Source organism: Carcharhinus amblyrhynchos, unplaced genomic scaffold (genome assembly GCF_965287045.1).
Source record: "Carcharhinus amblyrhynchos unplaced genomic scaffold, sCarAmb.v2.hapA scaffold_65, whole genome shotgun sequence".
Taxonomy (NCBI): domain Eukaryota; kingdom Metazoa; phylum Chordata; class Chondrichthyes; order Carcharhiniformes; family Carcharhinidae; genus Carcharhinus; species Carcharhinus amblyrhynchos.
Window position 1 is genome coordinate 1,085,487 of NW_027649805.1, and position 12,906 is coordinate 1,098,392.

General features: G+C 45.8%; 1 protein-coding gene across 4 annotated transcripts in view; it reads left to right on the plus strand.

Annotated features, from left to right (window-relative positions):
• Window positions 1-12,906, plus strand: part of LOC145337711 (cytochrome P450 2J2-like) — a 165,285-nt gene that overhangs the window by 108,799 nt on the left and 43,580 nt on the right. For all 4 annotated transcript variants that reach the window (XM_080182542.1, XM_080182544.1, XM_080182545.1 and 1 more), the window contains one exon: window positions 3,831-4,018. In XM_080182542.1, coding sequence (XP_080038668.1) covers window positions 3,831-4,018 — 188 coding nt within the window. The remainder of the gene's footprint in view (window positions 1-3,830; window positions 4,019-12,906) is intronic.

The window sequence follows — 12,906 nt, forward strand, 5'->3', positions numbered from 1 at the left end:
CAGCTTCTTTATTCTTCCTATCAAAGTGCATAACTCCACATTTTCCTACATTATATTCCATCTGCTAGGTTTTTGCCCACTCACCTAACCTATTCATATTCCTCTGTAAATTTGTTTTTGTCATCCTTACTACTTGCTTTCCCAACCATTTTTGTTATCCGCAAACTTTGTGACAATTCATTCACTTTGCTTGTCCATGTCAGCTATATAATTTGTAATAATTATGGCCCCAGCACTGATTATAGTAGCATTCCACTGGTTCTATTTGCATCCTGATATTAAGAAACCCCTGATGTTAAATGCAAGGGAATCCCAAAACCCAGAAGGGTAACTTGGAACACTGCGGGGGTTGTAGTGGTGTATATTTTCTATTTGGTCTGATCTGAAGGAAGATGTGCAAACTAGTGAGGAAACTATAGAATCCCTACAATGCACAAGGAGGCCATTTTGACCATCAGGTCTGTACTGACTCTCTAAAAGAGCATTCGCCCAAGCCCTCTGCACCACCCGGTCCCTGTGACCCCATGCATTTAGAATCATAGAAACATAGAACCATACAACACAGAAGAGGCCCTCCAGCCCATCAAGTCTGCACTGACGCGTGAAACACCTGACCTTCCATCTAATCCCATCTGTCAGCACTTGGCCCATAGCCCTGAATGTTATGATGTGCTAAGTGCTCATCCAGGTACTTTTTAAAGGATGTGAGGCAACCCGCCTCTACCACTCTCCCAGACAGCACGTTCCAGCCTGTCACCATCCTCTGGGTAAAAAAGTTTTTCCTCACATTCCCCCTAAATCTCCCACCCTGCCACCTTAAACCTATGTCTCCTCATGACTGACCCTTCAACTAAGGGGAATAATTGCTCCTTATCCACTCTGTCTATATCCTTCATAATCAGGCACCCCTCAGTCTTCTCTGCTCCAGTGAAAAACAACCAAAGCCTATCCAACCTCTCTTCATAATTTAAATGCTCCATCCCAGGCAGCATCCTGGTGAATCTCCTCTGCATCCCCTCCAGTGCAATCACATCCATCCTATAATGTGGCAACCAGAACTGCACACAGTACGCTAGCTGTGGCCTCACCAAAGTTCTATACAACTCCAACGTGAGTTCCCTGCTTTTGTAATCTATGCCTTGATTGATAAAGGCAAGTGCCCCATATGCCTTTCCTACACCCTACTAACATGTTCTTCCATCTTCAGAGATTTATGGACAAACACACCAAGATCCCTTTGTTCCACAGAGCTTCCTAGTGTTCTAGCATTCTTTCAATACTTTCTTGTCAAATTGCTTCTTCCAAAGTGCATTACCTCACACTTTTCAGGGTTAAATTCCATCTGCCACTTATCTGCCAATTTGACCATTCTGTCTACATCTTCTTGTACCCTAAGACACACAGCCTCACTGTTAACCATCCGGCCAATCTTTGTGTCATCCACGAATTTACTAATCCTACCCCCTACGTAGTCATCTGTGTTGTTTATATAATTGACGAATAATAGGGGACCCAACACAGATCGCTGTGGTACGCCACTGGACACTGGCTTCCAGTCACTAAAGCAGCCTGTCATCGCCCTCTGTCTCCTACAACTAAGCCAATTTTGAATCCACTTTATCAAGTTATCCTGAATCCCATGAGTATTTTCTCTAATAGTTTCCCTACCAATGATGTGAGACACATTTGTCTGTAGTTTATCTCTGTAACCCTTCCCGGAGATATTCAGCATTCATACTCTGAAGGACCTTTACCAATATACTAGCCTGCTGCCTGGGGTATCGTCAGCCCGCTCAATCTTCCAGCAAACAATGGAGAATATTTTATAGGGTCTACCTCAGGTTCCTATTTATCTGGGTGATGTCTTCATAATAGGAAGACCAAATAAGGAACACCTAGAGAACCTTGAGGAAGTTGGGTACAATATATGTAGGGATGTGGGGGGAAGGGCCTGGGTGGGATTGTGTTCGGTGCAGACTCGATGGGCTGAAGAGCCTCTTTCTGCACTGTAGGGTTCTATAATTCTACGTCAATTTTCCAAGGCAGGTGTATGCCTAAGAAGGGAAAACTGTGTATTGCAGGCCCCCAAGTAAACCATCTGGGCTGCAGACCAGACAAATTTGATGTACACCTCTTGGAGGATGAGGTGCAGGTGATCAAAAGTGCACCAGCTCGTATGTCCGTCCAGCTCTTAAGATGATTTTTGAGTTGGTAACTACTATGGGAAATTTATACCCAATTTTGCCTCCATCCTGGTTCCATTACACCAACCAAAAAAGGATCAACCTTGAGAATGGTCTCCCTGCCAATACTTGGCTTTCAATAAAGCAAAGCAACAGCTTTTCTCATTGAACATTGGGGCATGTGATGATGCCAGGAAAGATCCATTCCTAACTGTGGTGCGTCACCGTACGGCATCGGGATGGCATGAGTTAATAGGTGGCCAATCAGAGAAAAAGTTCCACTGGGGCATGCTTCCAGCTTGGCTATTGCAGAATGCAAATATACCCACATTGAAAAAGAAGGATTGGCGACATTTGGTGTGAAAAATTTCCATCAGTATATTTCCGGGTGGAAATTAGTCATTATCGCAGATCACAAGCCACTACTGGGACTGCTAGGGGAGGACAATGTGGAGCCACCGTAGCATCATGGCCACCTCCAATCACCAATTGGAACACGTCCAGAGGCCGAGCTACTAACACAGATGCCTTGGTCAGCTACCAATCGCAGACACCCCACCGGCAGCATCCCCAATGGAAAAAACTGTTATGATAATGAATAATATTTGAACTCAAATAGGCTCAGTGCTCATGAAATTGAAACAGCTGGACCAAAAGTCCGTTATAGCCTGAATTCCACCCGTATTGGAGTTGGAGAGAGCAGCTAACTGTAGGAGTTAGCAAACTCTTATTGTGATCGAGAATTGGTCTAGCTACTGATAAGGTCCCGGAGCACTGGTGAGTAGCTAATGTTGTTCCTCTGTTCAAGAAAGGAAAAAGAGATAATCCAGGAAATTATAGATCGGCAAGTCTCACGCTGGTGGTTGGGAAACTACTGGAGAGGATTCTTAGCTATAGAATTTATGCACATTTGGAAAACATAGCCTAATTAGGGAAATGGTGGGACTCGAACCCAGAATCCCCAGAAGGTGGCACAGTTGTTAGCACTGGTGCTTCACAGCGCCAAGGATTGGGTTCAATTCCAGGTTTGGGTTGTTGATTGTGTGGTATCTGCACATTTTCCCCATGTCTGCATGGGTTTCCTCCAGGTTCGTCCCACAGTCCGAAAGATGTGCTTGTTAGAGTACATTGGCCGTGCTAAGTTCTCCCTTACTGTATCCGTACAGGTGCCGGAGTGTGGTGATTAGGGGATTTTCACAGTAACATAATTGTGGTGTTAACGTCAGCCTATTTGTGACACAAATAAATAAACATACTTAAAACTATCTACTGCCTACCCTATCCACTCTGGCCATTTATCACAAAGGCTTGCATATCACACCTTTACCCCTTTTATCTCTCAACTCTCCCACACATACTGTCTCTATTAGCCTTTCAGCCTAATTAAACATCTACACACACAGCCGCACTCACGTTCTTCATAGAACATTAGATCCCAAAGTATTTTTTACAGTAATATCCAAGCTCACAATCTAGTATGATTTCAGGAGTTTGAGTCGTCAGGCTGTTGACTGACTGATCTGTCAATTTTGACACAAGCCCCAGTCATTGTTGCCAATGCCAGGTGTTCTGTCCAGTTTCGTTTCTAATATCTCAACAACATTATAATGTTTGTGATTTCTGATTTTCCTTCTCTGTATGTTACAGAGAAGGTTCATCAAGAGATTGACATCATGATTGGGCAGCACAAGGAGCCATCCTGGATGGATCGAGTGAAATTGCCATACACAAACGCTGTGATACATGAGGTCCTAAGACTGGGGAATGTCATCCCTTTGAATATTCCAAGGCAGACAACCAGGGATGTGCAGCTGAGAGGATACAGAATCCCAAAGGTAAGGGCTCAAAGCGTTGCTAAACAAATGCATCTTGAAGACAGATAATCAAGGCTTGGCTGGATTGTTTGCAGTGGGACGGATGGAATATGAACACTATAATCAGTGATCAAATCTAGACAACAGTTATAAATCTAAGCTCGGGAAAGAAGTTGCAGTGGACCGGCAAGGTAGCATAGTGATTAGCACTGTTGCCTCACAGCGTTGGAGACCCGGGTTGAATTCTGGCATTGGGTCGCTGTGTCTGTGTGAAGTTTGCACATTCTTCCCACGTCTGCATGGATTTCCTCCAGGTGCTGTGAACAAAAAACAGCACAGCACAGGAACAGGCCCTTCAGCCCTCCAAGTCTGTGCTGATCACATTGTCCTATCTAGAACAACCGCCTGTATTCTTCTATCCCCGTCTGTTCATGTGTCTATCCAGATAAGTCTTAAATGTGGCTAACGTAACTGCCTCAACAATCTCACTTGTCAGTACAGGGCAAAAAGAGGTCACAGAATGTTCTTGGCGGACAGGATTAAGGAGAGTCCTAAGGCATTTTATTCATACATTAGGAACAAAAGAGTTGTCAGGGAAAAAAATCGGACCTCTCAGGGACAAAGGAGGGGAATTATACTTAGAATAGGGGATATCCTAAATGAATACTTTGCATCAGTATTCACAGAGGAGTGGGATGTGTTGACTGGGAGTGTCTCAGAGGGAAGTGTTGACCCGTTAGAGAAAATCTCCATTACAAGGGAGGAAGTGTTAGGTTTTTTAGGGAACATTAAAACTGACAAATCCCCAGGGCCTGATGGCATCTGTCCTAGACTGCTCAGGGAGACAAGAGATGAAATCGCTGGGCCTCTGACAGAAATCTTTGTCTCTTCATTGGACACAGGTAAGGTCCCTGCGGATTGGAGGATGGCGAATGTGGTAGCATTTGGGTAATAGCGACCACAATATAGTTCAATTCAAATTTATTATGGACAAAGAAATGAACAAGTTGCAGGAAGAGGTTTTGGATTGGGGAGGGTAAATTTTAACAAAATTAGGCAGAATCTGACCAAGGTGGACTGGAACGAATTACTTGTGGGGAAATCTACAGAAGAAAAATGGGAGCGGGGGGGCGTTCAAAGATGAAGCAGGGAGGATACAGGCCCAACATGTTTCCTGTGAGGTACTAGGAAGATGTAACAAACACAGAGAACCCTGGATGACCGGAGACATTCGAAGAACAAAGAAAATTACAGCACAGGAACAGGCCCTTCGGCCCTCCAAGCCTGCACCGACCATGTTGCCTGACTTAACTAAAACCCCCTTTGCTTCCAGGGATCATATCCCTCTATTCAAATCTCATTCAGGTACTTGTCAAGACATCCCTTAAAAGTCACTATCGTATCCGCTTCCATTACCTCCTCTGGCAATGAATGCCAGTCTCTGTGTAAAACAATCTGCCTCACACATCTCCTTTAAATCTTGCCCCTCGCACCAAATATCTATGCCCCCTAGTAATTGACTCTTCCACCCTGGGAAAGTGCTTCTGTCTATCCACTCTGTCCATGCCTATCATAATCTTGTAGACTTCTATCAGGTCTCCCTTCAACCTCCTTCGCTACAGTGAGAACAAACCAAGTTTCTCCAACCTCTCATAGAACATAGAACATTACATCGCAGTACAGGCCCTTCGGCCCTCGATGTTGTGCTGACCAGTGGAACCAATCTAATGACCCTCTAACCTAAACTATTCCAATATTATCCATATGCCTATCCAATGACCATTTGAATGCCCTTAAAGTTGGCGAGTCCACAACTGCTGCAGGCAAGGCATTCCAGGTTCTTACTACTCTCTGAGTAAAGAACCTACATAGAACATAGAACATTACAGCGCGGAACAGGCCCTTCGGCCCACAATGTTGCGCCGACCAGTCTTATTTTTAAAAAAAAAACATTGACCCACTAATCTAAACCAATCCCTTTTCGTCCATAAACCTATCCACCAATCTCTTAAACGCCCCCAAACTAGGCGCATTTACAACTGCAGCAGGCAGGGCATTCCAGTCCCTCACCACCCTCTGGGTAAAGAACCTGCCCCTGACATCCGTCCTATAACTACCCCCCCTTAATTTAAAGCCATGCCCCCTCGTGCTAGCTTTCTCCATCCGAGGAAACAGGCTATCACCATCCACCCTATCTAAACTTCTAATCATCTTATATGTTTCTATAAGATCCCCTCTTAGCCGCCTTCTTTCCAGTGAAAACAACCCCAAATCCCTCAGTCTCTCCTCATAGGACCTCCCCTGCATACCAGGCAACATCCTGGTAAACCTCCTCTGCACCCTCTCCAAAGCCTCCACATCCTTCCTGTAATGTGGGGACCAGAACTGCACACAGTACTCCAAGTGCGGCCGCACCAGAGTTGTGTACAGTTGCAACATGACGCTGCGACTCCTAAATTCAATCCCCCTACCAATAAACGCCAAGACACCGTACGCCTTCTTAACAACCTTATCTACTTGATTCCCAACTTTCAGGGATCTATGTACACATACACCTAGATCCCTCTGCTCCTCCACTCTATTCAAAGTCCTCCCGTTAGCCCTATACTCAACACATCTGTTATTCCTACCGAAATGGATTACCTCACACTTCTCCGCTATGTGTTAGCCATCACCATCCGAGGAAAAAGAACATGAGAACATAAGAAATAGGAGCAGGAGTAGGCCATCGAGCCCTTCGAGCCTGCCCCGCCATTCAATAAGATCATGGCTGATCTGAAGTGGCTCAGTTCCACTTTCCCACCTTCTCCCCATAACCCTTAATCCCCTTGTCTATCAAAAACCTATCTACCCGCATCTTGAATATATTTAGCGAGGCAGCCTCCACCACTTCAACGGGCAGAGAATTCCAGAGATTCAGCACCCTTTGAGTGAAGAAGTTCCTCCTCAACTCCGTTCTAAACTGCCCACCCCTTATCTTGAGGCTGTGCCCTCTAGTCCTACTGTCCTTTCTGAGCGGGAAGAGCCTCTCCACCTCTATCCTATCCATCCCATTCATCATCTTGTATGTCTCAATGAGATCTCCCCTCATCCTTCTAAACTCTAACGAGTACAAGCCTAGTTTATTCAGCCTCTCCTCATAGCTCAACCCCCTCAACTCAAAGGCTTTCACTATCCACCCTATCTAACCCTCTGGTCATCTTGTATGCCTCAATTAGGTCACCTTGTAACCTTCTTCTCTCTAACGAAAATAACCTCAACTCCCTCAGCATTTCCTCATAAGACCTTCCCACCATACCAGGCAACATCCTGGTAAATCTCCTCTACACCCTTTCCAATGCCTCCACATCCTTCTTATAATGCGGCGACCAGAACTGTACGCAATACTCCAAGTGCGGCCGCACCAGAGTTTTGTACAGTTGTAACATAATCTCACGGCTCCGAAATTCAATCCCTCTGCCAATAAAAGCTAACACACCGTACGCCTTCTTAACAACCTTATCAACCTGGGTGCCAACTTTCAGGGATCTATGCACATGTACCCCAAGATCTCTCTGCTCGTCGACACTACCAAGAGTCCTTCCATTAGCCCTATATTCTGTACTCCTGTTACTCTTACCAAAGTGAATCACCTCACACTTTTCCGTATTAAACTCCATCTGCCACCTCTCAGCCCAGCTCTGCAGCTTATCTATGTCCCTCTGCAAACTGTAACATCCATCCTCACTGTCTACAACTCCTCTGACTTTAGTGTCGTCAGCAAATTTACTAACCCATCCTTCTACACCCTCACCTAGGTCATAGAGAGAAATAAATAGATTAGGGATAGTCAACACGGTTTTGTGAAGGGTAGGTCGTGCCCCACAAACCTTATCGAGTTTTTTGAAAAGGTGACCAAAGAGGTGGATAAGGGTAAGGCAGTTGACGTGGTGTATATGGATTTTAGTAAAGAGTTTGATAAGGTTCCCCATGGTAGGCTATTGCAGAAAATGCAGATGCATGGGATTGAGGGTGATTTAGCAGTTTGGATCAGGAATTGGCTAGCTGATAGAAGACAGAGGGTGGTGGTTGATGGGAAATATTCAACCTGGAGTTCAGTTACAAGTGGTGTACCTCAGGGATCTGTTCTGAGGCCACTGCTGTTTGTCATTTTTATAAATGACTTAGATGAGGGTGTAGAAGGATGGGTTAGTAAATTTGCTGACGACACCAAAGTCGGAGGAGTAGTAGACAGTGAGGATGGATGTTACAGTTTGCAGAGGGACATAGATAAGCTGCAGAGCTGGGCTGAGAGGTGGCAGATGGAGTTTTAATACGGAAAAGTGTGAGGTGATTCACTTTGTTAAGAGTAACAGGAGTACAGAATATAGGGCTAATGGAAGGACTCTTGGAAGTGTCGACGAGCAGAGAGATCTTGGTGTACATGTGCATAGATCCCTGAAAGTTGGCACCCAGGTTGATAAGGTTGTTAAGAAGGCATACGGTGTGTTAGCTTTTATTGATAGAGGGATCGAATTTCGGAGCCGTGAGGTCATGTTGCAACTGTACAAAACTCTGGTGCGGCCGCACTTGGAGTATTGTGTACAGTTCTGGTCGCCGCATTATAAGAAAGATGTGGAGGCATTGGGAAGGGTGCAGAGGAGGTTTACCAGGATGTTGCCTGGTATGGTGGGAAGGTCTTATGAGGAAAGGCTGAGGGAGTTGAGGTTATTTTCGTTAGAGAGAAGAAGGTTAAGAGGTGACCTAACTGAGGCATACAAGACGATCAGAGGGTTAGATAGGGTGGATAGTGAGAGCCTTTTTCCTCGGATGGTGATGGCTAACACAAGGGGACATAGCTTTAAATTAAGGGGTGGTAATTATAGGATGGATGACAGAGGGTAGTAAGGGCGTGGAATGCCCTGCCTGCAGCAGTTGTGGACTCGCCAACTTTAAGGGCGTTCAAATGGTCAGTGGATAGGCATATAGATAACATTGGAATAGTTTAGGTTAGAGGGTCATTAGATTGGTTCCACTGGTCGGCGCAACATCAAGGGCCGAAGGGCCTGTACTGCGCTGTAATGTTCTATGTTCTGTGTTCAAATGCTTTGCTAAAATCCATATACACCACATCAACTGCTTTGCCCTTATCCACCTCTTTGGTCACCTTCTCAAAGAACTCAATAAGGTTCGTGAGGCACGACCTACCCTTCACAAAACTGTATTGACTATCCCTAATCAAATTATTTCTCTCTAGATGATTATAAACCCTATCTCTTTTCATCCTTTCCAAAACTTTGCCCACAGCAGAAGTAAGGCTCACTGGTCTATAATTCCCAGATGGTCTCTACTCCCCTTCTTGAACAAGGGGACAACATTTGCTATCCTCCAGTCTTCCGGCACTATACCTGTAGCCGATGACAACATAATGATCAAAGCCAAAGGTTCTGCAATCTCCTCCCTAGACTCCAGAGAATCCTAGGGTAAATCCCATCCGGCCCAGGGGACCTATCTATTTTCGTACTCTCAAGAATTGCTAACACCTCCTTCTTATGTACCTCAATCCTGTCTAGTCTAAAAGCCTGTCTCTCAGTATTCTCCTCAACTACATTGACTTTTTCCTGTGTGAATACTGACGAAAAATATTCATTTAGTGTCTCTCCTATCTCTTCAGGCTCCACGCACAACTTCCCACTACTGAGCGTGACTGGCCCTAATCTTGCCCTAATCAATCTTTTATTCTTGACATACCGATAGAAAGCTTTAGGGTTCTCCTTGATCCTACCTGCCAAAGTCTTCTCATGTCCTCTTCTAGCTCTTCTTAACTCTTTAGCTACTTCCTGGCAAATTTGTAACTCTCCAGTGCCCTAACTGAGCCTTCACGTCTCATCTTTACATAAGCCTCCTTCTTCCTCTTCACCAGAGATTCAACTTCCTTAGTACATCACGGTTCCCTCGCTCGACCACTTCCTCCCTGCCTGACAGGTACATATTTATCAAGGACTCACAGTAGCTGCTCCTTGAATAAGCTTCACATTTCAGTTGTTCCCAACCCCTGCAGTTTCCTACTCCAACCTATGTTATCTAAATCTCGCCTGATCGCCTCATAATTTTCTTTCCCCCAGCTATAACTTCTGCCCTTCAGTATATGCCTATCCCTTTCCATCACTAAGGTAAACGTAACCGAATTGTGATCTCTATCACCAAAGTGTTCACCTACCTCCAAGTCTAACACCTGGTCTGGTTCATTACCCAGTACCAAATCCAATGTGGCCTCACCTCTTGTTGGCCTATCTACATACCGTGTCAGGAAACCTTCCTGTACACATCAGACAAAAACTGACCCCTCTAACGTGCTTGAACTATAGCTTTTCCAATCAATATTTGTAAAGTTAAAGTCCACCATAACAACTACCCTGTTACTTTCACTCCTATCCAGGATCATCTTTGCAATCCTTTCCTCTACATCTCTGGAACTTTTTTGGAGGCCTATAAAAAACTCCCAGCACAGTGACCTCTCGTTTTTGACGAATTTATTGGAGTTCTATGAGGATGTGTCTAGGGCAGTGGATAGAGGAGAGCCAATGGATGTGGTGTTTCTTGATTTTCAGAAGGCGTTTGTTAAGGTGCCGCACAAGAGGTTATTACAGAAGGTCAGGGGACATGGAGTTGGGGGTAGGGTGTTAGCGTGGATAGGGGATTGGCTGTCAAATGGGAGGCAGAGAGTGGGGGTCAATGGGTGCTATTCGGATTGGCGGTTGGTGACTAGTGGAGTGCCCCAGGGGTTGGTGCTGTGGCCTCAGCTATTTACCATTTATATAGATGATCTGGAGGAGGGAACCGAGTGTATGGTGTCGAAATTTGCTGATGACACCAAGGTTGGTGGAACGGCAAATTGTGCGGAGGGTGTGGAAAGTCTGCAGAAGGATCTAGATAGGCTGGGCGAATGGGCCAGGAACTGGCAAATGGAATTTAATGTTGGCAAGTGTGAAGTTGTCCACTTTGGTAAGAATAATGGTAGGAAGGACTATTACTTGAGTGGCGAAAAACTGCAGCATGCGACGGTGCAGAGGGACCTCGGGGTCCTTGTGCATGAGTCACAAAAACCCAGCCTGCAGGTGCAGCAGGTGGTCAGGAAGGCGAATGGGATGCTGGCCTTCATAGTGAGGGGGATTGAATATAAAAGTAGGGAGGTCTTGCTGCAGCTGTATAGGGCACTGGTGAGGCCGCAGCTGGAGTACTGTGTGCAGTTTTGGTTGCTGCACTTACGCAAGGATATTTTGGCCTTGGAGGGAGTGCAGAGGAGGTTTAGAACAAAGAACAACACAGCACGGGAAACAGGCCCTTCGGCCCAACGAGCCCGCACCGCCGTCCCACTGTCTCAGTGACCTATTCATGATTTTAGTCTAAGCCTAATGTGCGAGGATCAGGGAGGTCCAATTGAGGGACAATTTAGTACCCAATCAATCAGCCTAAAAGCACATCTTTGGGATGTGGGAGGAAACCGGAGCACCCGGAGGAAACCCACGCAACCACGGGGAGAACGTGCAAACTCCCACAGACACAGGCCCAAATCCATGTGTCCGCACAGCAACAGAGATAGTCTCTGAGCTGTCATGTTGCCCTCGAGATGGTCCAGTTTAAGCACACCGACGACATGAAGCAATAGGCAACTCCCGAAGCAATGTCCAAGAGCAGCCCACTACAACCTGCCGCATGCATGCCCCTTGCTGGACTTAAATGCCTGTGGAGACAAAAAAATTCATTATTAAACAGGCAAAGACTGTAACATCCCTGAGGCAAAAACGTAATCCCAAGCCTACAATGTTTAGTAAGGCCTACTATATCCCCCTATATGTAGCCCGCTCATGTGGCTGTCTAAGTGACTCTTAAACAACCCTAGCGTGCCTGCTTCCACCACCTTACTCGGTAGTGCATTCCACACCCCCACTACCCTTTGCGTGAAAAACTGCCCTCTAATATTTGTCTTATACCTAGCCCCCCTCACCCTAAGCCCGTGACCCCTCGTTCTATCCATTTCTAATAGCGGAAAAAGCTTACCACCATTTACTCTATCTATCCCCTTCATAATCTTATAAACCTCTATTAGATCCCCCCTCAGCCGACGTCTCTCAAGGGAAAACAGCCCAAGTTCGTTCAATCTTTCCTCGTAAGACAGCCCTTCCATACCAGGCAGCATCCTGGTAAATCTCCTCTGCACTCTCTCCAGGATCTCTACATCCTTCCGGTAGTACGGCGACCAGAACTGGACGCAGTACTCCAAGTGAGGCCTAACAAACGTTCTATACAACTGCAACATCAGACTCCTACTCTTATATTCTATACCTCTTCCTATGAAGGCTAACATACCATATGCTTTCCTCATCACATTCTGCACCTGCACCGACACCTTCAGGGACTTGTGCACTTGCACCCCCAGGTCTCTCTGCGTATCTATACTCCGGATAGTTCTACCTTTTATCGTATAACTCCCCTCCACATTATTCCGGCCAAAGTGCATCACCTCGCATTTCTCCGGATTAAATTCCATTTGCCATCTATCTGCCCAATCTACCAGCCTGTCTATGTCCTGTTGCATTGTCAGGCACTGCTCCTCAGTACCCGCCAATCCAACCATCTTAGTGTCATCAGCAAATTTGCTGATCACACCACCTACCCCCTCTTCCAAGTCATTAATATATACCACAAATAGAAGAGGTCCTAGTACCGAGCCCTGCGGCACACCACTGGTGACAGACCTCCAATTGGAAAAGGAGCCTTCCACTACTACTCGCTGTCTCCTCCTCCCAAGCCAGTTCTCCACCCATCTACATACCTGGCCTTGTATCCCATGAGCCTTCACCTTTTCTATCAGCCTACCATGAGGGACCTTGTCAAACGCCTTACTGAAATCCATATAGACGACATCA